This window comes from Pinus tabuliformis, chromosome 7 (assembly GCF_031772625.1).
Source record: "Pinus tabuliformis cultivar Carrire ecotype Pingquan chromosome 7, CPIR1, whole genome shotgun sequence".
Taxonomy (NCBI): Eukaryota; Viridiplantae; Streptophyta; class Pinopsida; order Pinales; family Pinaceae; genus Pinus; species Pinus tabuliformis.
The window spans coordinates 1,183,924,102-1,183,948,038 of NC_142293.1; the positions used below are offsets into that span (position 1 = coordinate 1,183,924,102).

The 23,937-nt window shown below is 39.0% G+C and overlaps 1 protein-coding gene across 2 annotated transcripts in view; it reads left to right on the top strand.

Moving 5' to 3' along the window:
• The window catches only part of LOC149251678 (glutathione gamma-glutamylcysteinyltransferase 1-like), a 463,832-nt gene that overhangs the window by 144,818 nt on the left and 295,077 nt on the right, over nt 1-23,937 (top strand). For both annotated transcript variants that reach the window (XM_089459519.1, XM_089459520.1), the window contains exon 5: nt 8,894-8,945. In XM_089459519.1, the coding sequence (XP_089315645.1) occupies nt 8,894-8,945 (52 nt within the window). The remainder of the gene's footprint in view (nt 1-8,893; nt 8,946-23,937) is intronic.

A 23,937-nucleotide genomic window follows, 5' to 3' on the forward strand; every position in this document is an offset into this window, starting at 1 on the left:
TCTAGTTTGCATGGCAATGTGGCTTTCCTTGAAGATTCAAGTCCTATTAATGCTAATGGAATGCTCATACCTATTGCGTTTCTTCTTACCACGTGCAAGCAGAGAAACTGAGTGCTCTTTGCTTCCAGAAGAACAATCGCTTTGGCCAGATAAAGGAGTTGATTGATGAGAATTGTGAGGCCCATCAGCGCGCTTCACACAGCTACTTTCTTCCCTTGATAAATAAGCATGAGGCCGACTTTTTGGAAACATTTCCTTTTCAGCTTCAGATTTCCTGTCAGGTTCAGCCTGGAAATGCTCAAGGCCTTGGTTCTCAGGAAGATGATATGAAGATGGTGGCAGAGCACTATTGCATGTGGATTGAAAGCCAAGAGCAAATTTCCTTTTCTGACCTTTGGTGTCAATTTGTGTGCACTCTTCTCCACTACCATGCTTATTCATATCAGCCAACATAAACACCCTTGTCACTGAAGGAACACCTGAATCAGCCCACACTACATTGGACCTGACATGTTTACTTGGACCCAAAATTTCTTGTAGTTTACAAATAGATTGGCTGTTACCTTTATCACGAAATACCCCCTAAAAATAAAATTTCCCATGAATAATCTGAAAATGTTCTGGTAACTGGATAGAGGAAAAGATTAATAGTTCCACACTATCCAAATACATCCTTATTGCCAGATCATGATTATTTTCCTCCAAAAGCTTCGTGTATGAATTCTGGCATCTTTTATCTTTTGTTGGAAAGAATATAGACCCATGTTTTCATTTGTAGGGGGTCCTTTATTGAACCGTTTTGGCCATGCATTGCACCACTATACTTGCTCCATGTGCAGTTGTGGACTGACCCTTTCTGTCATTTCATAAATTTTTGGAGATGTTTCATTAGATGGATGTGCCAGTATTCCATCACAAACACAACGTCCACAGACACTACCCAAAACTTCAAAAGCTCCCTTCCATAAATATTAAAAACTGAGACTAGGGGATTGCCAGTGGTTTATGATGTGGAAAATGTGTTAGACTGGATATGCCCATAGAGGATGACAAGCTTCTTGGTGTACCAACTCATTCCCATGGATAAGATGGATCATTCTGCATCGCTGATGAAGATGACAAATTTATTTCCAAAGAACTTGTCATGGAATGGGCCGTCTCTGCTGCCACCCCTCTCTCTTGAATGAAATTTATAGGGTCAGGAGTTGTAGTTCCAGGCTCTACACAATTATCTTCTGTATTAAGTAGAGTTTCAGAATGTTTGCTTGGGGGTCTCTGAGCTCCATCATGCAAGCCCATTGCATTTGCATCTAACTTCTTTCCTTCTACCTACAGTGGCAAAGTAGTTTGTTTGATGATGTTATTATCACTCTTGTGGGCTGGTTCATTTACATTAATGATTAGTTTGCTTTGCCTGGAAAGCTTTGTCAGCATAGCATGACAATTTTTTTTATCTATATCATGCTTTGTTATCTTGCTATTACTCTCCTGAATTAAGCTGGTCCGCAAAAGGAGTCACTATATCGGGTAGGCATCCAGTGACTGGTTGGTTAGTGCTTTGAAATTGCAAGGTTTTCATTGGAACTTTCTCAACACTATCAACATTACTCTGCCCCTCAGTTCTGGGAAGACAAACCCCATTGCTTGATACCAGTGTTTGGGGATCAACATGAACTGAATTTGACCTTTTGAAATCATCGTTAAGAGATATGGGGTCATTGCAATCACTTTTATCCAACATCAACTTCTTACTTGACAAACCTATAGACTTCATCTTTGGCATTATGTCTCTACAGTCCTCATTTACACTTCTAGAGAATTTGAATCTTTTGTATTGTTACCCAGTTCAAACCCCTCTGTATTGCCCTTTATCAACTTTGTGCTTTTTTTAGTTATTTCGATATCCTTCCTACTAATAGCGGGTTGAACATCATTTATTCGATTCCCAGACTTATTCTCATCACTATTATAAGGTGAAGATTTCAAGTATCCCATATGACCATGTTCAAGAGATTGATCTCCTTTATTCTTTTTAGGAGGATATAGCCAAGACCAATCATTTGGGCATGCCTTCGTCTAGGCTTCAGCTTCTCTTTCTAGGTTCTTGTGATACTATTCACACTTCTGCCACGACTCTATGTACTCCTTGCCCAAAACTGATTCTAGTAGCTTCAAACAAACCTTCCAGGCTGGCAGGAGAGCCAACTCTGATACCACTATAGTGTCCTTCAGGGATTTTTTCCCTTAGGGTTATAAACCACAAGATAATATTGCACCAAAAATAACATCTTCTACAATCTTTGCCAATGACAATTGGGATGCAACAATGAACAAATAAGTGACATTAACAATATATATCAATTTGTAACCCTTATGGATTTGCTTCCTACTTTAGTCATAACACTAAACAATTGAAACAATAGACTGCCAGTCTGCCAGGGATTTGACCCACAATCCTTCAGTATTATCACAATAATTGAAGTACAAATGACTGCTAGGTTACTAGTTATTGTACTAGACTGCTAACCTGACCTGATTTTATAGTCAACTTCAAACATTAGTCCTCTAGCCAGACTTGTCACTGGTTGTTGGTTGCCACTGACTCAACCTGTAGAATGGCCACATATGATTGAATCCACAACCCAAAGGGGTCTCAGAACCTTCCTGCACTGCTTGACAACCACTCAATGTATAGATCCAGACTTCGGCCTGATTTTGACCCTGCAGTCTGCTTCATTGCTTTCAGATAGAACCTTCAAAATGCCTCATTGCCCCCACACAAAAGCGTCAAGATGTATGTGGATGTCACAGATTTGTCTCCTCAAGATAATCAACCCACAAATATTTTCTTGCTTGCCAAAACCAGATGAAAGATAGAGGAATAGAGAAAGATAGAAGGTTAGCTAGGGTGGGATGATGGGATCATCTCCCCCAAAACTAACCAAGAGAAAAAGGGGTCTTAAAATCCTCAGAGCCTCAGACTCACAAGAATAGAAATAACCCAATCCATAATGATGATAAAAATGATTCCATCTCTCTTATATATAGATTCCTCATGGGTGTCTCATTTCCATATTTTGATGTGAGGGGTTACAAGTTTAGCCCCCAATTCTGGCTTTTTGTCCCAAATACCCCAAATTTACCTAATGTTTGCCCAAAACATTGGATAATGGGTTTCCCCTTTTATCAATAACCATAGCCTACAAGGTTGGATAGGTTACTTCGTCCTCCCTTGGGAAGTTAATCAATAGGGAACATTACAAATGTATCAGAGCACAGACTGATTATGCTACTATTCGTTGAAGGATTATCCGAACCCTACATGGTTGGGTTAAGGCCTTCAAACCAGAATCTCTATAGGATGCTATCATCAAAACTCAAGACATGGAGAATGTGGTACCAAAGAATAAATTCTATCCTAAACCTTTCCTTAGATGAACAAATACAAGGATCCCTTCCAGAAGGAATGGAATGGGAAAGAATAATTGGATGATGAGACTAGGGAGGAACTCTGCATTAGTTGTAAAGAACCTTGGGAAATTGCTCATAGGTGTGTACGGAAGTGCAAGGTGCATTGCATGAGGTGCTCTCAGATAGTGAGGGGGGAGAGGAGGCAGTGTAGGTGCACGACGATGAGCATAGCGGTATGGATGATAAGCAACAATGTTTGGAGACTAAGGGTGGAACTATAGCTTCTCTGTTAGGCATCCATAGATATCACACTTTTAGGGTCAGGGGAGTAGTACAAGGACAATGTGTCATTGTCTTGATTGATGATGGGGCAATCCACAACTTCATTGACGCAACATTGGTGGCCAGAAGAGGCATTCCCATAGAAGACTTTGAGCGATTCAATGTTGTGGTAGCTTATGGGTATGGTATGGCATTGACAAAAAGGGTTCTACGATTGGAGTTGACGATGAGTAACTACATTATGATCAATTACTTCTATGTGGTTTGTTGCCTCAAAATCTAGCAAGTCTTGTGAGAGGCCTCGCAAGATAAGGGCTAGACCACAATACAAGAAAGGGGTGGAGGGAACTGTCACCTCAACACTTCACCTCCTGCTCTTTAGTGGAATTTCACCACAAGGGAGGCTTCTCGGTAAAAGTCAACTAACAGATATTCTAAGTCAATAGCTCAAAGGTGTTTATTTTAATAGGCTTAGATAGGGTACTTTGTTAATTTTAGATAACAATGGTATGTTCTATGCTTGCCTAATTTACTTCAGTGTTCCTTTAGCAACACAATAACAGTTTCCAATTATTTATAGTAGCAATCACATTAACCATTAATCTGTTAAGTTTAGGTATGTTCTATGCTGAGAGCAAATTTACTTCAATTTTCCATATTAGCTCAATATCAATTCCAGATTTGCAATCACATTTAGCATGATGGTAAAATGCAGACAGAACATAAACATAAATCGCAGAAGACAAGTCAAGACAAGAGGACACAAGATGTGGCGCTAGCCAGGGACAAACCCCAATGTGGGGGAACCCTTGATCAATTCTTCTTATGTTCTTCAATAGTTCAAGTTGTCTGCCACGTCTAGTATATCATGTCACTGGGGAGACTACCCTGTCATGGATACTATGTTTTCCATGTCATATAATATATATACTGTTTGCCATACCAAACTCCTGTCAGCCATACCATGTATATACATGTTGTTCACTATTTGCCATGTCAAAGCATTGTCTGCCATATCATGTATATACATGTTCTTTTCCATACCATGACACTGTCTGCAATGTCAATGAAACATTGTCTGCCATATCATGTATATACATGTTGTTCACTGTCTACCATATGTTGTTTGCCATATGATGCCATACACAGTGTGATGATAATATATAATGTAAACAGAGTGCAATGCGAGTTTATACAATGACTGCGATGTTAATTACAAATCACAGAGTATACCATACATATTAATGCCATACATGTATTACAGTGTGTTGTAATTACATACGTTCTACGGAAATTTGATGCTAGCGTGACTGTGCTTTTCAGCGAGTCACTGGTTATTCCATATGCAGGCCAGGGATTATGACATATACGGATATACCTTATGCGAGCCAGAGATTATAATGAACTCGATCATATCATATGCGAAAAGGGATCTCTCTTCATGACAGCGTCAAGATCTAGGGAATCTCTGCTAAGGCAACATATCCTCTCTAGATCTCTCCTCCCACCAAAACCCAAAGACAAGTGGAGAGAGATCACAAGAGATGATTGTCTAAATGACTAGGAGGCCACCTCTATTTATACTAAAACGTTGAGGACAAGTGGGGGCAATTTGGTTGTTGGCCGACCTTGATGAATTGTCCCATAACACAAATAAATTCATATCTCCATGAATACATGTCGGAATCAGATGATCCTTAGATCAATCCTACAAAAATATCAACTACCATAAATAAGTAGACCCACATGGAGTTTGGCCCTAGTTGCCAATTTTAACCCTCCCTCTCAACTAGGGAGAACTCCATCTGCTAATCCATCTGCCAGACTGTACTATCTCTGCCATCAGTGCCCTGCACTGCTCTGCTGAACTATGAAGAAGAAGTTATTGAGAATGGGGGCTAAACTTGTAACCCCTCACATCAAAATATGGAGCATTGAAGGTAGCATTGAACTTGAAAACATCATTGGTTGGTGGTAGCATTGAAGGTCACTTGCACTTGAAAACTTAAAGGAAGTTAATCTTTTCAATCTTCTCATTTTTCCTAGATTGACCTAGTAGTCACATTGAAGATCATTCTCTTACAATCATTGTAAGCTCTAGGCCTCGCTTGGATTTTCCCTAGGTCTCTCTATTGGTGTTAAAACCTTGTATGGTTATCATCTTGCAAAGCCCTTAGAGAGGTCTCACCTCTTTAGGTAGCCCTAGGTCTAGGAGTATATCTTGTAATTGAATAACCTTTTCTCCTAGGTCTAGGTCTCCTCATAAGCCTTTCTTGGAGAGCCATTAGCTTCTTCTTGAAGCATTGAGCTATCATTTGAGCCTCTCCTTGTAATGGGCCTAGGAAATCACTTCATACCTTGCCATTGATCCTATTTTTCAAGTGATTTCCTTTTATACTAATACTCTTCCCATTGGTGAAAGTCTGTAAAGAGCAGGGGACACTGACTGAAGTGACAGTGGGTTTGTGTTTCATTGTTGCCATTTGGTCTAGTAGTTGTCCCTTAGGTACCTCTCCTAGGAGCCCTGCTAGATTGAGCGGTAATAGGTCCCTAAAGGGAAATAACATTTCCTTAGTCCACCCTTCAATTGATAGGTGTTAGTGAATAATAATGATGGTACAAAGGTGAGAAGACTTCATGGCCAAGTGCCATGGTCAAAGGGACCAACATGATGGGGATGCACATCCCCAGTGTATAGATGTGAGGAGGGAGCAATCGTGGATGCATGAGTTACCAACTTGGCATTTGTTTTACCACCCATCTTTGTGTGCCTTTTACTTTTGCTTTATTTTTCTTTGTATTACTGCTCATAGCTCAAGGGTTATAACTTTCTTTGAATGATGTATAACAGTTGTATTACGCCATAAGGATTAGTCATTTCATTGCTCATCAGGGTTGAGACATGCAAGGCTTCCTTTTATTAATGTAATGGACCAATATGTGTTGAAGAATCTAGGGCATCTAGGGTAGGATGAGATTTTTCTGACGATGATAACTATTTGTGAGGTACTTTTAACCTTTTTTTTATTGGCACAATCTTCTGTTATTGTTATTAGTGTGTGTTCCCTTACTTCATCAAACAGTTACCAAAAACAAAAGAGACAAGAACACAAGATGTTGGCTCTCAGCTAGGGTAAAGCCTTTCTCTCCTAGAGAGGAAAACCCTTTTGCAAATTTCTCTTATTGAAGCTTCAATTGACAAATGCCAAACCCTAGACCCTTGACCAGTAGATCCTCCAATCACAAGACACAATTTCTCTTTTGTACCTTCCCTTATGTTCAATCACAACCTTCTTCTGCACTGCATCTTGATCTCTTCCTTCACACTTCCTTTGGCAACTGATGGCACTTTCCTTTGCTCTTTTTCCGACAACTGCAGAAACCCTAGATCTCCTTAGAGACCTCTTTTTTGGTGCTTTACTTTCCTTCGCTTGGCAATCTTCCTTCTCCTTGATACTTAGACTAGAGAATTGAGGCTATTCTTCCGATATATTTTTGAGTTAGAGGTTGTTCCTCTTAACCCTACTGCAGATTTGATTTCTTCGCACGTGTGGCTAATCTAGGGCTTGAGATAGGCCTTTTTACTCACTCGCTTCCTTCGCTACATGTGTGACCTCCTTCGCTTGAGATGGAGGCCTATTTGGAGTATCTTCTTAGCCCAGTCGAACTTTATTATGTTGCTGCACTTGTGACTGCAGAACTGCCCTCCTTTCTTCACACGCGTGACAAAATTAGGCCCTAAAACAGCCCCCCCAAACTCGGTTTCTACTTTTCCTTCTTCGCTGCCCTAGAAGCACCTTTCTTCTCCTTTTTCGCACCTCTTTCTTGACTCTCATCTTTGCTGATTTCAGAGATCACTTGATGGTCTAATTGTGAGGTTGAATGACCCTATATATAGGAGTTTGTCCCTCCTATTTGGGCCGACTTGAGCTAGTGAGGCCAACATGTCCTTAAGTGCACCAAAAATTCATTTCTTTGAGCCGAATTGAAGAGGATACTTGTCTTTGCTTTGGAGGATCTCTTTGAGATAGTTCTTTGATCTAATACATAGATTTACATAGTGTAACATGCCCACATGGGTCTTCAACAATTACATTGACTCTTTGACTTTCCTAGAAGCACTTAAACATGTGCTTGACCTATCAAATGGGCAAGAAACCCATTATTGATAAAAAATAATAATTCTTTTCTTTTACAAGTACAAAGATCAAAATTACATTTATGAAGACCGAACCTAGTTACACTTTCTTCAACAATATGTGCTCAAGAATCGGGTGATGGCCATAATGAGTGAGGTAGAGCTTATGCTAGGCTTTTGCCCATTCACTAATATGTATGTCCCAACCATCTTTTTCATTTTGATATTCTTTTTATTTTATTCTATGGCCATGATATGCTCTTTTGTTTCTTTTAGTTGCATCAACCTCCCAGGGCAAAGTTCCGAGCTGTACCCATGCATGAGGATGTATGGGTGCCAAATCTTAGAGAACCAATGGTTAGTTGAACCCAAAGAATGGATGTGAGATAAGGGCTTGTAATATATGATGGAAAGTAGTAAGTATGCAATGGGGATAGATGGAACTACAGTATCTCAATCAGGGCTTCTTGAGTAGTGCCCCTTCTATACCCATTGGGCCATTAGGGGAGGTCTCATTGGACTAGAGTCAAAGATTAACCCCCTTATTTAAGGTGAGAGAACAAGATCACAGTCAAAACCCTTCTTCCAGTTCATCCCATGATCTATATCAAATCCCCAAATACAAACAAGCATAAGCACCCTATTGAAAAATGAATAAATTACCTTTTGATCATAACCCCACCTTCATCCATGTGCTCTTGCCAGATGGGTGAGAAGCATATGACTGATGCAGGTGACAGAGATATGATGGCATGTCATTAGCTAGTTAAGCTACTAGTTTTGATCTTGTCCTAGTTAAGCTACTATAATGTTTTCCTTGACTATTAAAGATCTTAGAAAAAGGGATAATGCATTCACTATATATATGTATAGTTAGCTAGTGTTTTATGTTAATTTTGCTGCTTTGTGAGATTGGTATGATGTTACTAAAGAGTATCCTAACAATGTTACTAAATAGTCTCTACCTGATATTTTATTTGATTAATACTCTCATACTGCTTACATGTAAATTTTTGAATATTTTTTACAAGTGCCCTAAAATGATCAAGCTATGCATCCTAGGTTTATGTTAATCTCCAAGCGCGGCGAAGGTCCATCCTTACTTTATACACTGGTAATAAAAGCAGACCGAATGCACTTGTGATTTTGAAAGAACTTATTTTATTTGTTTTCACATTGTTTCTTACATTCTTCTTATCATCAACATTGCATATTTGGTTTGCTTAAATATTGTGCATAAAATATCGTGTTGATTGGGATCCTATAGCTAACCTAACTGTAGATCATGAATGGAAATATAGAACAAGCACAACAATCAACACAAAGACCTAATGAAGCCGATGATAATCACATGAAGAAAAGAAAGAGAGTTGAAGTGCAATGCTATATCTCCCATTAACTTCCCCAACAAATATAGTATAACACATAAAAAAATAATCGGTTCTCACACTGTCAAAGACCCATTTAATTATTTATATAATGTAATATTATGCATGTAATAAAAAGGTATGAAATTATATAGATTTATCTTTTGACCAGTCGATTTCTGGTCCAATTGGCTTCCATGTTGTTGTTTCATCTTCCCAAAACTGGATTGCAATAGGTCTTCAACAATTTGTTGGCATTCACATTATCAAAATCCAGAATCCATTTATGACACTTGTTAAGATTTGCAACTGAACTTTGGAATCCACAACAATGTCAAAATCTCCACAGCAAATCTCTACATGTCCACAACAACCTTGAACTCTGCAGCTTTGCACATCCAAAAATGGCCCACAACCTAACATTGTGGGTCTGCAAAAATTCTTTACAGCTTGAACTCTATCCTTGCGGGACTTAGTAATGGATCAAAATAATCACAACCTCATCTTGTGCATCTTTAACTACCCTCAATCCCTATTTACTTGTAATAGATATTTGATTGTTTTTTAAAATTTGACAGCTATTTACAGTATAATATTAAATGACGTGTCAAGGGCCAAGGCTATAAGTTGTTAGGGTACCACCTTTGTGGCCTGAAACACATGGATACAAGCAACTTGATATGATGGGATTAGCAGGATGCAAAACTTCTCAAGCTTTACTGGGGTGTAATGGTTATATCTATTATTTTCTACATAATGGACAAGTTGGGGTGATAAATGATGTTATGCAACCAACGAGATCTTCCATAGAAACCCTTCTTTGGTGGTTATTGCCACATGGATGTTACCCACCATACATGAGGAGATTGCTTACGTTGACACCATCCCTTCACAAGGAGATTGCTTACATGGACACATGTTATCAGCTTTAGTGCCATTGAATCTCTCCTCACATAATGGTGAGAATGAGGTTTTGTTAATATAGGTTATGATCCATCTCTTAACCTAGTTGGATTTCCATTACCATGGCGTGTGGCCATCATGGATAATGGATCTAACATACATACACACATACCTTCATAGACACATAATCTCTAGGCAAGTAATACCAAAATTAGTGGACAGAGTCATGCATGTTATGGAGAAATATCATTCTCAGCAGCTACGTGTATGTATACCAACTGGAACAATCATGTCTATAATATTGTGCAAATTAATACATCACCCTATTCCAAATTTTTCTATTGAATATGATGATGAAAGTATGGATGCAATGATATTAAAACTCCGTATGTATATGATTTTGATCTGATAATTAATTGCCACATGCACCATCATTATAATTATTTCCATTGTACCACAAGGACAAGGACATGCTAATAAACCAGTCTTTAATCAAAATCAGGTTATATGTATTTATATCAGTATATATATAAGGGAGAAGGCTAAAATGCACTGAAAATTCTCCAGAACTGTCTTTTGGCCAAACCTTGCCTTATTTAGTGAAGTCCGCCCTATTTCATGGGTTGATTTTCTTACATAGTTTTTTCTAGGATGCCACATTGTTGCAATTGATTCTCTATTTTTGGAAGCAAAATATTCACATTAGGATATATCCAATCAATGGGACGCTTTCTTTTGAAAATGAGTAATGAAAAATAGTTAATTCACTTGACAAAAAAATATGCAACTTAAGTGTTGATGCTTTTGCAGCATTGGGCAGACATTCTCCCATGGGGTCATGCTGATTTGACTAGTGGAAATGATACATTTACCCATGGGGTGTTAATTTTTGAGTTAACATGTTCTTTGCATAGAACAGTTACTTCAGGAATCCATATTAGCCCAATTTTCATTAGCAATCACATAAGACATTATTATCATAATAGCGACCGAAGAAAGAACATAGACAAAAGGAGCATAAGTCATGCCAAGACAAGAGCACAAATGGATATGTCTCAAGCCAGGGAAAAACCTCAAGACGGGGAAAACCCTTGATCAATTCATCTTATTATTAATATCAAATGTTCAGCAGAGAGAGAAAGTACAATGATTAGAGACAAAATGCCTTGCCAATTTGAGGATCCAGAATGAATTTCATTGGACAAGTGAGCAGCCCAAAACTGTAATGTTATCATTCTGTCAACAGTGGTAAGTTAGGGTTTCTTACAGTCCACTCTAGTTTCATTCAATTGACCCAGAAACCCTCCTTTAAGTTGCAGCTACTCTTGTCAAGCAAGAGGCTGTCCATGGGTGGCTGGTCTGATCCTTCTGTGGCTGACCTGACCCTTCTCGGACCCTCTGTTCTGACCTGATGCATGCCTGCGGACTTATCTGTGGAGATGGCTCTAAAGTGTGGAAACAGAAAGGAGATATTCTTCCTTAAATAAACATGACCAGATCCAGAATTTACCCATACAGTTAGTCCTGAAAACCTTGCGGCTGATTGTCTGAGGGAACTCAGCCCTTATGCAGAGAGTAACCCAGAAACAAACCTTCCTCAGACCTGTGACTGTCCTACTTGGAGAGAGTCGGCCCTAGAGCTGAAGATAACCCACAAACCAGTGAAACAGGAATCGCCGATTTTGGCGATTAATCGCGAGTCGTAATCTGGTCGGCGGTGAAAAGATCCGATTTGAAACTTTGCGAGTCAAATCGCTTTGACCGAGTTTGACTCGTGGTCAACGCGAGTTTGACTAGCGAGTCTGTCGATTCTGCCGATTTTTCCGATTTCGCGTTTTTTCCCCGAGTCCCGCCATTTTGGATTATCGCTTTATCGGGTTTTGGATTGTCGTTTGCTTGTTCATGCTGTTGAGACAAACGCATTCCACTTCGCTGCTGAGATAGAGTCCAGAGGGTGCTGAGATTGTTGTCCATTTCACTTCGCTGCTGAGACAGAGTCCATACGCATTCCACTTCGCTGCTGAGACAGAGTCCATTTCACTTCGCTGCTGAGACAGACGCTGCCGAGACAGATGCAGGTGCTGCTGAGACGCCGCAGACTCGCACAGAAGCCGCATTCCAGTTAGTTGGGTTTTCCTCAATCTCTCGTGGGTTTCGGTATAACTATAACTTTTGTCTATTTTTATTTTTTAAGCTGTTATTGAAATTTAGGAAATCATGGCAAGTCTGGACTCTGGAGTCTGAACACATGGGTAGTGGTCGAGTTCCACTTTACACGTTAGAGGAAATAAACTAACACATAAGCATTTTGCTGATTGAAAGCGTGGGTTGTAACTTGGTCTCACTGTACAGTTTCGATAAAAATAAGTTCAATAACTGCCACAACAGCGATGGAAACAAGATGTAATAATTTTCTAAATCTATGCGTAAACAATGGCAGCGCGGTCAAGCCATGTCTGAGGAAGCCAAAGATCCAGATATTAAAAACTATCTCAATCTGTCGTTGTGACTAGGTCTAGAAAATATGGGTTTGAAACTTTGACATTGATTTCTGATTTAATATTCCAATCCATTGACATCTTGAGTAAAAGCGTAACATATTAGAAGCTCTCGAGGCCATAATAATATACATATTTGCAGATATATTTCCATTTTCTGCTTGGATTTCTTATTTTCTTGTAGCTGATTCAGTCATGCCAGGACATCAGCATCCAGTAATAGAGTTTGACGAGAGCCATGCAAACTCGTGTCTGTTTCTGTCTTATCATTCCCTGACTTGTCTACGCTGTGAATAAATAGTTAAATACTCCTAGCAAAACAAGGTACAAAAGTTATAATTCCCTATCTCACTAAACAACGTCACAATTTGATTGGATGCCATCACAAAAATAATATTGGGAAACTATTCTAGCGAAATATTTTATTTCAGTTAAAGAGCTTGAAGATTGAATACAAAAAATAGAAGGTCAATCCGAATTGACTGGTGCATGAGACAAAAAATAAGACAGTTTTGATACTTTCTATGAAGTAATAAACCAATGATTAGATGTAGATTCCAGAAGCAAAAGGGTGTACTCTAGTAAATTTATTTACTTGGTAAGAGAGAAACTTTGAGAACATAATGGAAGAAAGGAAGGTAACCTCATTTACATGGATACTTCAAAGAATCACATGATAAAAGTTAAAACACACAACTCTTAAATGCTCACTAGATGCTCTAAGATTAACCAACACTCCTTAAAACCCAAACCTCTTCGCTTTCTGAAAACATTTAGAGAATTCGATTGCCTTGCAAAGGAATATATATTCAGAGAAAATAGTCATATCTTGACTACTTTCAAGGGTGGCACTTTTCAGATAACATTGCACTATGCCTCTATGAGTTGTGTGGAGGAAAGTGGGCTCACATAATCTAGTAATCAATGAAGGACATATGATATGTAGTGCAGTGGGTGAAGTTTGAAGTTTGAACATTGTTTTAGTGGTTTGTCTCTCAGATGTGTTGCTTCAAATCTTGAATGTACAGGCCAGTAAGATCTGACAATGGACGCAGTTTTGCTTGATTAGTGATTCTGAGAAAATTTCTTGGGGAGAAGACTCTCTATAATATATATGTTTACTGACATCTATTGTCATTTAATTTTTTAGATTTCTAGCATATTTTAAATTTTTGGATCATTTTTAAATTTGATTTTTTATTGTTTTTCACAGGGACCACAAATTAAATAGAAGCCAGTCAAGCCACGACTCCAAATCTTAACAGAAGCCACAAATTAAACACAAGTTCAAAGCAACAACAACGCCGAGAGAGATGGACTTTGCTTGGGCTTATTGTGACAAGATTCTTGGAAAATCCAAGCTCCTTTGTAAATTTTGCAAAAGGGAATGCAGTGGAGGCATTTATAGATTCAAGTTCCACCTTGCACAAATACTTGGCCATGATATAGGTCTTTGCAACAAGGTTGATGATAATGTCAAATACTAAGCAGCCTTGGCCCTTGAGATGTTAGATCAGCATAATGCCAAGAAAGCAAAGCAAAATACTAAAATAGGAACTCTTGGAGTTGATAGTTTTTCTACCACTAGCCCCATGTCACCTCACTCTGTTGAATCCTCAATGCCGTTCCCAAGTTTTCCACACATGCCTCCAAGGCCAAGTCAAACTCAAAGCCATACGAGTCCTTCGACTCCTTCCTTCAACACTGGAGGTGGAAACATAAACACCTTTTTTGCTCCCCGCACAAAACCCGGTTCCCAACCTACCTTGGATGCCACTGGTTGGAAAAAAAATATCCATAGTCAGGCAAGGAAGGCCATTGCTAACTTTTGGTACTATTCTGACATACCTTTCCACTGTGCTAGAAGTCCTTATTGGCAAGCTATGATTGATGCAATTGCTATTGTAGGTCCAGGGTTCAAAGCCCCTTCATCAGAGAGCCTTAGGACAAATTTGTTGTTAGAGAGTGTTGAAGATGTCATGCTTGTGCTATCTGAGTTTCGTTCATCATGGGTAGAAACAGGGTGCACCATCATGAGTGATGGATGGACAGATCAGAGGAATAGAACTTTAATAAATTTCCTTGTATCTTGTCCCGCAAGCACAATGTTTCTCAAATCAGTGGATGCTTCAGACAAGGTTAAGACTGCCCAACGTATTTGTGAAATGATGGAGGAAGTCGTTCAAGAAGTGGGAGAAGAACATGTTGTACAAATTGTCACCGATAATGCAGCTAATTATATGGCTGCTGGTAGACTTTTTGAGATGAGGCACCCCACTATTTTTTGGACCTCTTGTGTTGCCCATTGCATAGATTTAATGCTTGAGGACATTGGTAAGCTTCATTGGATACATGAGGTTGTGGAGAAGGCAAAATCCGTAACCAAATACCTATACCACACTATTGTCCTAAACACTATGAGAATATACACTGAAGGTAAAGAAATTGTTCGACCTGCAGTGACTAGATTTGCAACAAATTTCATATCTTTGCAATCTGTGGTTGAGCAAAAGATAAATCTGAAGAGGATGTTCTTGGGCCCTGAGTGGATGGGATCTAAACATTCCAAGACCCTTGAAGGCATCGAAATTGCTGCACTTGTGTTTAATGATGGTTTCTGGAAAGATGCCGAAGAGATTATTGCTGTGACGGAGTCCCTTGTTAGAGTTCTCAGGTACTTCAAGTCTTTTAACTTTTTCATTTTTTAAATTTCATTTCAAGCTTCTTTTTATTTACAATGTTTCATATTTCTTTAAATTTGAATGCTTGAACTTTCAGGATGGTTGATGGTGACAAACCCGATATGGGTTACATTTATGAGGCGATGGATCTTGCAAAGGAGGCCATCAAAAGAAGATATGGGGATGATGAGACAAAGTATATGCCTCTTTGGGACATTATAGATGCACGTTGGGATAGGCAATTGCATTCCCCCTTACATGCTGCTGGGTACTTCTTAAACCCACAATATTTTTATGATAAGAGCAAATTTAATGAGGATGGGGAGGTTGGCAGAGGACTTATGACATGCGTGGAAAGGTGCTTCCCTGATCCAGAACAACAAAGTCGTGTCTTTTCCCAACTACAAGATTATAGGGCACCATCTAAATTGTTTGCCTATACTAGTGCTATAAGACAAAGGTCTAAGATGTTGCCAGGTACCCAGCTTGAAGGCTTCATCAATTCATTAAATTTGTTTAAACTTTATTTTGTATGTTAAATGTTTTATTAAATTTTCTTTTCTTTTTAAGTTTTTACTATTTACTCACAAACCCTTACGGGCCTTACCACTTGCTAGGTCTTTGGTGGCAAAACTTTGGTAGTGATACACCAGATTTGAAGAGATTTGCCATTCGAATCTTAAACCAAGCATGCAGTGCTTCAGGTTGTGAACGCAACTGGAGCATGTTTGAGAAAATACATTCTAAGAAGCGCAACCAATTGACACAAAAACGCTTGAATGACCTTGTATTTGTCCATTACAATCTACAATTTCGCAACGAACAAATACTAGGTGAGACTCGAGAGCTTGAATTTGAAGGTTTCATAATCTAGTTTGTACTTTAAACTTTTAAAGTTCAAAGTTCAAAGTTCAAACTTCAAAGTGAAACTTTAATTCACTTTTCAATGTCTCATGATAATGACAAGTATGGATCATTCACCAATCGACCTTGAAGAGATAGATTTGCAAGCTACAAATGAGGCAGATTGGGTTCAATTAGATGAGCCTCCTCTTTTAAGCCTTCATGACTTGGAGAACTTTGAGAGTCAAGAAAGCGAAGGAGTGGAAGGAATCGCTTCTAGTTCTCACTCTTAAGAGTCTTAGACTCTTAGTTGCTGATTTTTTTCTGATTAGTATGCAGTTTTTTGTAAACTTTTAGAAGCATATGCTTCTAAGGACTCGTCACTCAAGACTCAGTGCTTTGGATCATGTTTGGACTCATAACATATATGAGATACTTATTTATTCATGATATTTTGGACATATATTGATATTATGCATTGTTTGGACATGCCTTTACCCAATATTAATTAAAAATGGTTTTTTTAATTCAATATATGTGTATATTTTTATTTAATGAATTCAACGATTTTTTGCCGATTTTTTGCTGATTTTTTCCCGATCCGATTAAAACTCTTCGCTCTTTTGCCTCGCCGATTTATTGCCGATTCCGAGTGTGGTAACATTGCCACAAACAATTCTTCAACCTCCTTCAAGACCATGGCTGCCTCAGACATATTTTCCAGCAAGTTGATGTGTCCAAAATGAGGGAGAAGGCTCCTCTATATATACAATTCGATGGGGTTGAAGAGACGTGACTTTTGGGTTTATTGAGCCAACATATAGGGGAGGCCGACCATGTTAATTTCACATAAATTCAAAATCACACTTCGCCTTAACCAAATTCAATGATCTTTAGGTCAATTTTGGTCCTCTCGAAAAGAGGAATTTAATGCCATAATTATCTTCCCCAAAGGAGCTGTCCAAAGTGGAATTTGGCCCTAGTTGCCAATTTTAACACTCCCTCTCAACTAGGGAGAATTCCACCTACCAATCCATCCATCATCAATCATCATGCCATCCTATTGACATAAATCATCTCTGTATCTCATCTCTGCTCTGCTTTTCTAAACACTGATATGAATAATAAAGAATAATCAATCGAGAGTGAGTCACAAGACGTTGCCACTCTCCACTGACAAAAGTCAGTCCACATAACCAAAGGGTGAACTCTAGTTATACTTGATCCCAAGTGATCAGGTTGAAGAAACATCATTAGACATAGGGAGTACAATAGTACACGATGCGTCCATCAGTAGTGCTATGGTCCTAGACCACTTTTCCCAACTCATTGGCCAGATGAGAGGTACTTCACATGTGCGTTGGACTACATGGGTAGGATGATGCAAGAACATTAGTAGGGAAAGAATATATCACATGTTGCTCACAACCACTCGTAATGAAAGGGGAAACCACATCCTACAAACACATGTCATAATCACACGTAGGGAAAGGATGAACCACCTCCTACAGTCACATATCACAATCATCGTAGGGAAAGGATAAACCACATCCTACACGCATGCAAAACACTGAGAGTAGGGAAAGGATGAACCACGTCCTACATGCATGCAAACCAACAATAGTAGGAAGGATCCTACACGTGGGGAAAGGATGAACCACATTCCACCGACATGTCAATCACAAATCATAGGGAATAAGCATCCTACATGTGGGGAAAGGATGAACCACGTCCCACCGACATGTCAACAGATGTCTATATGCATCTCTTACTGGGGTATCCATAGGAGAAGGTGAACCACTCATCCTATGCATATGTTATCAACAATAGGGGAAGGTGAACCACTCACTCTACACATATGTCAATCACCATGGGGTATCAGAGTGGAAGGCGAACCACTCACCCTATACACAACTCACCAAAAGGGGAAGGTGAACCACTCACCCTATGGTTGCTCATAGCTGAATAATTATCCCAAGCCCCCAGGAGCTCCCAAAGCTCAATGTTCAATTTTAATCAAGGATCCCTTCATATAGGGAAATACTGCCAAGCTACTTTTTGAAAGTCAAGACTAGATCAATGGGAGCCTCATAGCAAACATATTGATTTACAACAAAGATCTTGGTAGCACTTAGCAATCCTTAGCTTTTTGCATTTCTTAATGAAGAAAATATTTGACTGATCTTACTCCCTCTTACCCAGGGAGATCATGGCCTAAACTTGTCTTTCCAAGGCGCACAATGTCAACCTGCTCATCATGAGACCTGTTTATTCAAACATGCCATAAGACAGGAATGCCCTTTGCTGTACCATATGAAGTGGTATGTGAAATACAAGATTCTAGGAATCTTCTTCTGCAATATAAAATGGCTCACTGAAGAGCTAACTTACATGACTTCATAGTAAGTCAAGCTAACTGCTTTATGCATATAGCCTAAACGAAGCTTCAAGACTTCTATCTTTCATGAAATGAGATGAATTATAGCATTTTACTATTCATAATACTGTGCTTCAACAATTTTGATAGCGTACCTCAGAGCATCTACAAGATGTCTGGATTAACAACTTTCCATCAACTCCCTCTGAATCATAGCTCCCTCTGAATATTTGAAAAGAGACCTTGCCCAATGAGACATCTGCAACTGGTTATTAGTCCACATGGACAACCTTCTTGAAATAATCAATGAGTTATTAATCCATTCAACCATTTCTGCATGAAGAGGAGCTGACACGTGTCTTTTCTACATCCTTTGTTCCTCTTGACGATATGGTCGAATAGGGTGGAGGAAGACTGTCATCAGCTATTGCTTAGGTTTAATAACATCATCAAGAAGAAAGGACAAGGTCACTGCAACCATCTCCTTTCCTTGGTGAAACCTGTAAATGTAGGCTTGGACAGTACCTACTGAAGTCGTATCGACAGAAAAATATTTCTTAATTGATTCAACTCTTTTTCTTTGTATTCCTCCAGAGATTCGGATATAGATATACCCACAATATGGTAAGGGTCTATCAGAGATTGAGTAAAGTGCACATCCCCATTTCTTGCTATCTGCTTTTGTACTTTCTGAAACAAGATGCCAAGACTCCTAAGGTACTTCACCCTTAGTTCAAGGTGTCAAAGTCGAAGGCACATTCAACTATTGTTGTGAGAATGCTAAGGAGTCAAGCTGGTTTATTTTCAATAATGCCTTCCAGGTCTTGTATGTTGAAAAGTGTAACTAGGTTCGGTCTTCATAATGACATATAATTGTGATTTTTGTAAATGATGTAAAGAAGAAAATAAAATTACTATTCGCTTGCTTCATGGGTTTCATGAGCAAGGGATTTTATTTTTAGATGTCTCCCATTGTGAGCTTTTAGGATTTGTCAAAAGAGTCAATGTCATGAAGAACCCTTCTTGGGCATGTTACAATGTATATGAGTCTATAGGATCGTCAAGTAGCCCTCCAAAGACAAGCACAAAATTCTCCTCTTCAAGTCGGCCTCAAGTTAAAGTGAAGAACTCATGTCGGCTTCACCTAATGAAGACACACCTATTCGGATGCACATGTCGACTTATTTATGTAGGACAAACCACTATATATATGTGTAAAGGGTCTTCACATTACCGCAGGAAAACAAGTTCAGATCTCTCTGAATTTGGGTGACCTAGTGTAGAGACAGGTTCGGATATCTTTGTGATTCATATAGGAGACTACAGTGACACAGTTCGGTGAGGAGACTACAACTTGATGTTGAAAGGAGACTATAGTTCGATGAAGAGTCAAGGAGTTCGATTTACCTTTGTAATTAAGATCACAGTTACACTGACAAGAATTTCGGAAAAATGAACTCAGATAGGTGATCTTATCTTCAGTGCTACTACAACAAGAGTTTGTAGTATACACATAGTAATGAAGTCTCTCCACAGTGATACAAGCTCGGTGGAATCTCAGTAAAGGTCTCGATGTTACCTTAAAGGAAAGATATCAGTGCTATCTTAAGAAAAAGGACTTGGTGCCGTCACAGAAGTAAAGTCTCGGTAATATGACAGCGAGGAGGTCTCACAGTAAAGGAGATCTCGATGTGAAGACAGTGATAAGATCTCGGTGGTGACAATGTCTTGATGCGAAGAAGGTCGAAGTGGAAGAGGAGTCAAGAAGAAGGTTGACTGTTAAGAGAATTTGTGTCTTGGTCTTGGAGTGGCAAATAGGTCAAGGGTCTTGGTCTTGGTATTCGTCAATTGGAATCTCTATAAGAAGAATTTTGTGTGGGTTTTCCTCTCAAAGAGTGAGAGGTTTTGGCCTTGGCTCATAGCCTACATTCTGTGGCTCTTGTATATCTTTTTTATGCATTGGTAGATGTTTGATAAAGAGGAATAGTAATAACCTAAGTAAGAAGAAGATCCTAATCTAAACAAATAGGAAACACGCACAAGCAGTTACTAATTATGGAGAAATCACCTAATTTATGATGCCCTAGATTTCTCAACAATGTAAACTGTTATTTAGGAAACGTCTTGCCTTGAGGCGACAAACTGGAGATTTTCTTGGTATATTTTCAACTGAGATCACAATTGGGCTATAATACAGTTTTGTCCAGCAGTCATTGATTCACAAATTTATGCTTGATCTGAGGCTATAAAATATGACTCCATACTGTTACCATTGTCATATCATCGTTGCCACCTTTGTCATGTTTATGTTGTCAATTCTGTCACAGGAGCACTGTAATGAGAATCATGTCACTAACATCAAGAAGTAGAGATCACTGCGTCATACATGTATATCATTAACAAAAACCCTTACAGAATTAGGGTTATTTCCTCAATTGAAACAATCATTAATGCAGCGAGATCATCCTTAACGTTTTATTACCATAGCAAAGATCACAATCTCATGTTACTGTCCATTCATATTAAGTCATAGAGAATGAGCTACTATAGGTTGTTGGGCCTTCTAGAAAAGCAATGCCCTAGAGTATATAATACCACAATAGGCAACGATGACACCGTGAAAGCTGAAACAAGTCATCGAAATACTGAGCAAGATACTGTTCACTGTGCGAGCCAAAATATTAAACATCGAGCTATAGACTCACGTGATAACACAATCTGTCATATAATTTATCCGAACCATGGAGACAGTGCGATTCTTCAGACAACGGATGGAAGCCTTAAAAAGGTATCAAGATGAGGAACCAACAATCAAATTTGTGTACAACCTTTAGATCTCACAATGTCTTGAGCCATGAAAAGGAATCACGATGCATATAGAGGAAAACTGTGCCAATTACAAGAAATGCGAGACCTGTGTCTTATATCAATGCAAGACCATAAATGGAAACCTGTGCAATATACAGTGATTCCAAAACGAGACCATTTACTATTCCAGAGATGAGAGAGATCAACAAGGAGTGATAACAACATTTGAATACTGAGAGCATTACAATGTTGCAAATTCAATAATAGAGAAACCAAAAGCGAATCCATATTTAATAAAGACCAAATCCATTATGTCATAGGGTGAGAGTTTCGAGGCAATAAGAAATGTGAGTGCTTGTGCCAGAAAGAGATGCGAATTCTTGATCCAAGAAGAGATGCGAAATCCTGAGTCTTTTCGTAAAATTAGATAGTTGAAAATCTCAAAATTGAGACATGCCATTCCATACTATAATGCCATACAACTGAGATGCCATATCACTATGTTGCCAAACAACTCTTAATTGTGATGATAGTGAAGTCATAACTACGATGCCAATGAAAGCCATCCATACAACTGTGATAAGACAAACCATACCACTGATCTGAGATGGACCGTAATACTGTTGTGAGGTCAACTATTATGAGACGAGACATAGAGATGCCATTTATACAACAAGATTTCAGAACAGTGTAAAATGCCAGAGTGAGATTATACAGATCAAAGTCTCTGTACAATTTATTGTGCAAAAGTCATCAAGGATTATAGTAATGCAGAAAGATAAGCGCGACACTGAGGTAGGTGGGATCACATGTGATTACAGTGATGCTGAAGCCTGAGACTTTGACTAGTGAATAGAGACCATCTAGTAATATTCTCCCAAACATATTTATTATTGTGATCATTTGACTTACTAAATGCAGAGATATGAGAACAAACGCAGGGATATGAGACCTATGCCATAGTGCCATAAGTGAAGGTAAGATCCTGTGACACTGTCATGCGAAGATAATCCCTTGAGCCAAGCCATGCAAACATAGACTCTAACCAAGTTAAGATGCCATAGAGCGAAATCTGTAACATCTCTATCCTCCGTGAAACTGTCACTGTTAGGGAAATCTTTAGTAGCAGATGCTTTTTCCATGATTTGTGAATTGAGGTGTTTCCTACGAGCTTTTGGAGATTTCTGGTCTCTTTCATCATCAAATAAGTGTCCAACTTTATACATTTCATCTCCTTCACTTCGAACATGTTTGTATACAAGGGGTTCAACACTTGCTTTTAAACTCGAGGCATCCTTTTCACCGAGTGTACCTTGCAGAAACTCAAATCAAGTGTGTCTTGCCTGCTGTCTATCATTGCCATGCCAAAACCAGTGTAGCTTGAAAGTCAGATTGACAACACTGCATGAGACAGAGTCGATTAAAGCTGAGAGCCAAGCAAAATTCCCAAACGCATTGCCTCAGTACCATACGAACCTCAGAGAATCTGTCATCCGAAACTCTTGCTTGGGCTTGACTTCTCCTAGCTTTGATACCATGTTAATTTTTGAGTTAACATGTTCTTTGCATAGTACAGTTACTTCAGGGATCCATATTAGCCCAATTTTCATTAGCAATCACATAAGACATTATTATCATAATGGTAACTAAAGAAAGAACATAGACAAAAGGAGCAGAAGTCATGTTAAGACAAGTGTAGACATGGATATAGCTCAAACCAGGGAAAAACCTCAAGACGGGGAAACCCTTGATCAATTCATCTTATTATTATTAATATCAAATGTTCAACAGAGAGAGAAAGGACAATGATTAGAGACAAAATGCCTTGCCAATTTGAGGATCCAGAATGAATGCCATTGGACAAGTGAGCAACCCAAAACTCTAATGTTATCATTCTATCAACAATGGGAAATTAGGGTTTCTTACAGTCCACTCTAGTTTCATTCAATTGACCTAGAAACCGTCCTTTCAATTGCGGCTACCCTTGTGAAGAAAGAGGTTGTCCATGGGTGGTTGTTTTGATCCTTCTGTGGCTGACCTGACCCTTCTCGGCCCCTTTCTTCTGACCTGATGCATGCCTGCGGACTTATCTGTGGAGATGTCTTTGATGTGTGTACACAGAAAGGAGATATTCTTCCTTAAACAAGTACGACCAAATCCAGAAGTTACCCATAGAAATAGTCTTAAAAACCCTGCGACTGATTATCTGAGGGAACTTGGCCCTTATGCAGAGACTAACCCAAAAACAAACCTTCCTCAGACCTACGGCTATCCTAGTTGGAGAGACTCGGCCCTAGAGCAGAAGATAACCCACAAATAGTCCTTCGACCTCCTTCAAGACCACGACTGCCTTAGACATATTTTCCAGCAAGTTGATGTTTCCAGAATGAGGGAGAAGGCTCCTCTATATATACAAATCGATGGGGTTGAAGAGACGTGACTTTTGGGTTTTTTGAGCCGACATATAGGAGACGACGACCTTGTTAATTTTACATAAATTCAAAATTACACTTCTCCTTAACCAAATTGGATGATCTTTAGGTCGATTTTGGTCCTCTTGAAAAGAGGAATTTAATGCCATAATTAACTTCCACAAAGGAGTTGTGCAGAGTGGAATTTGGCCCTAGTT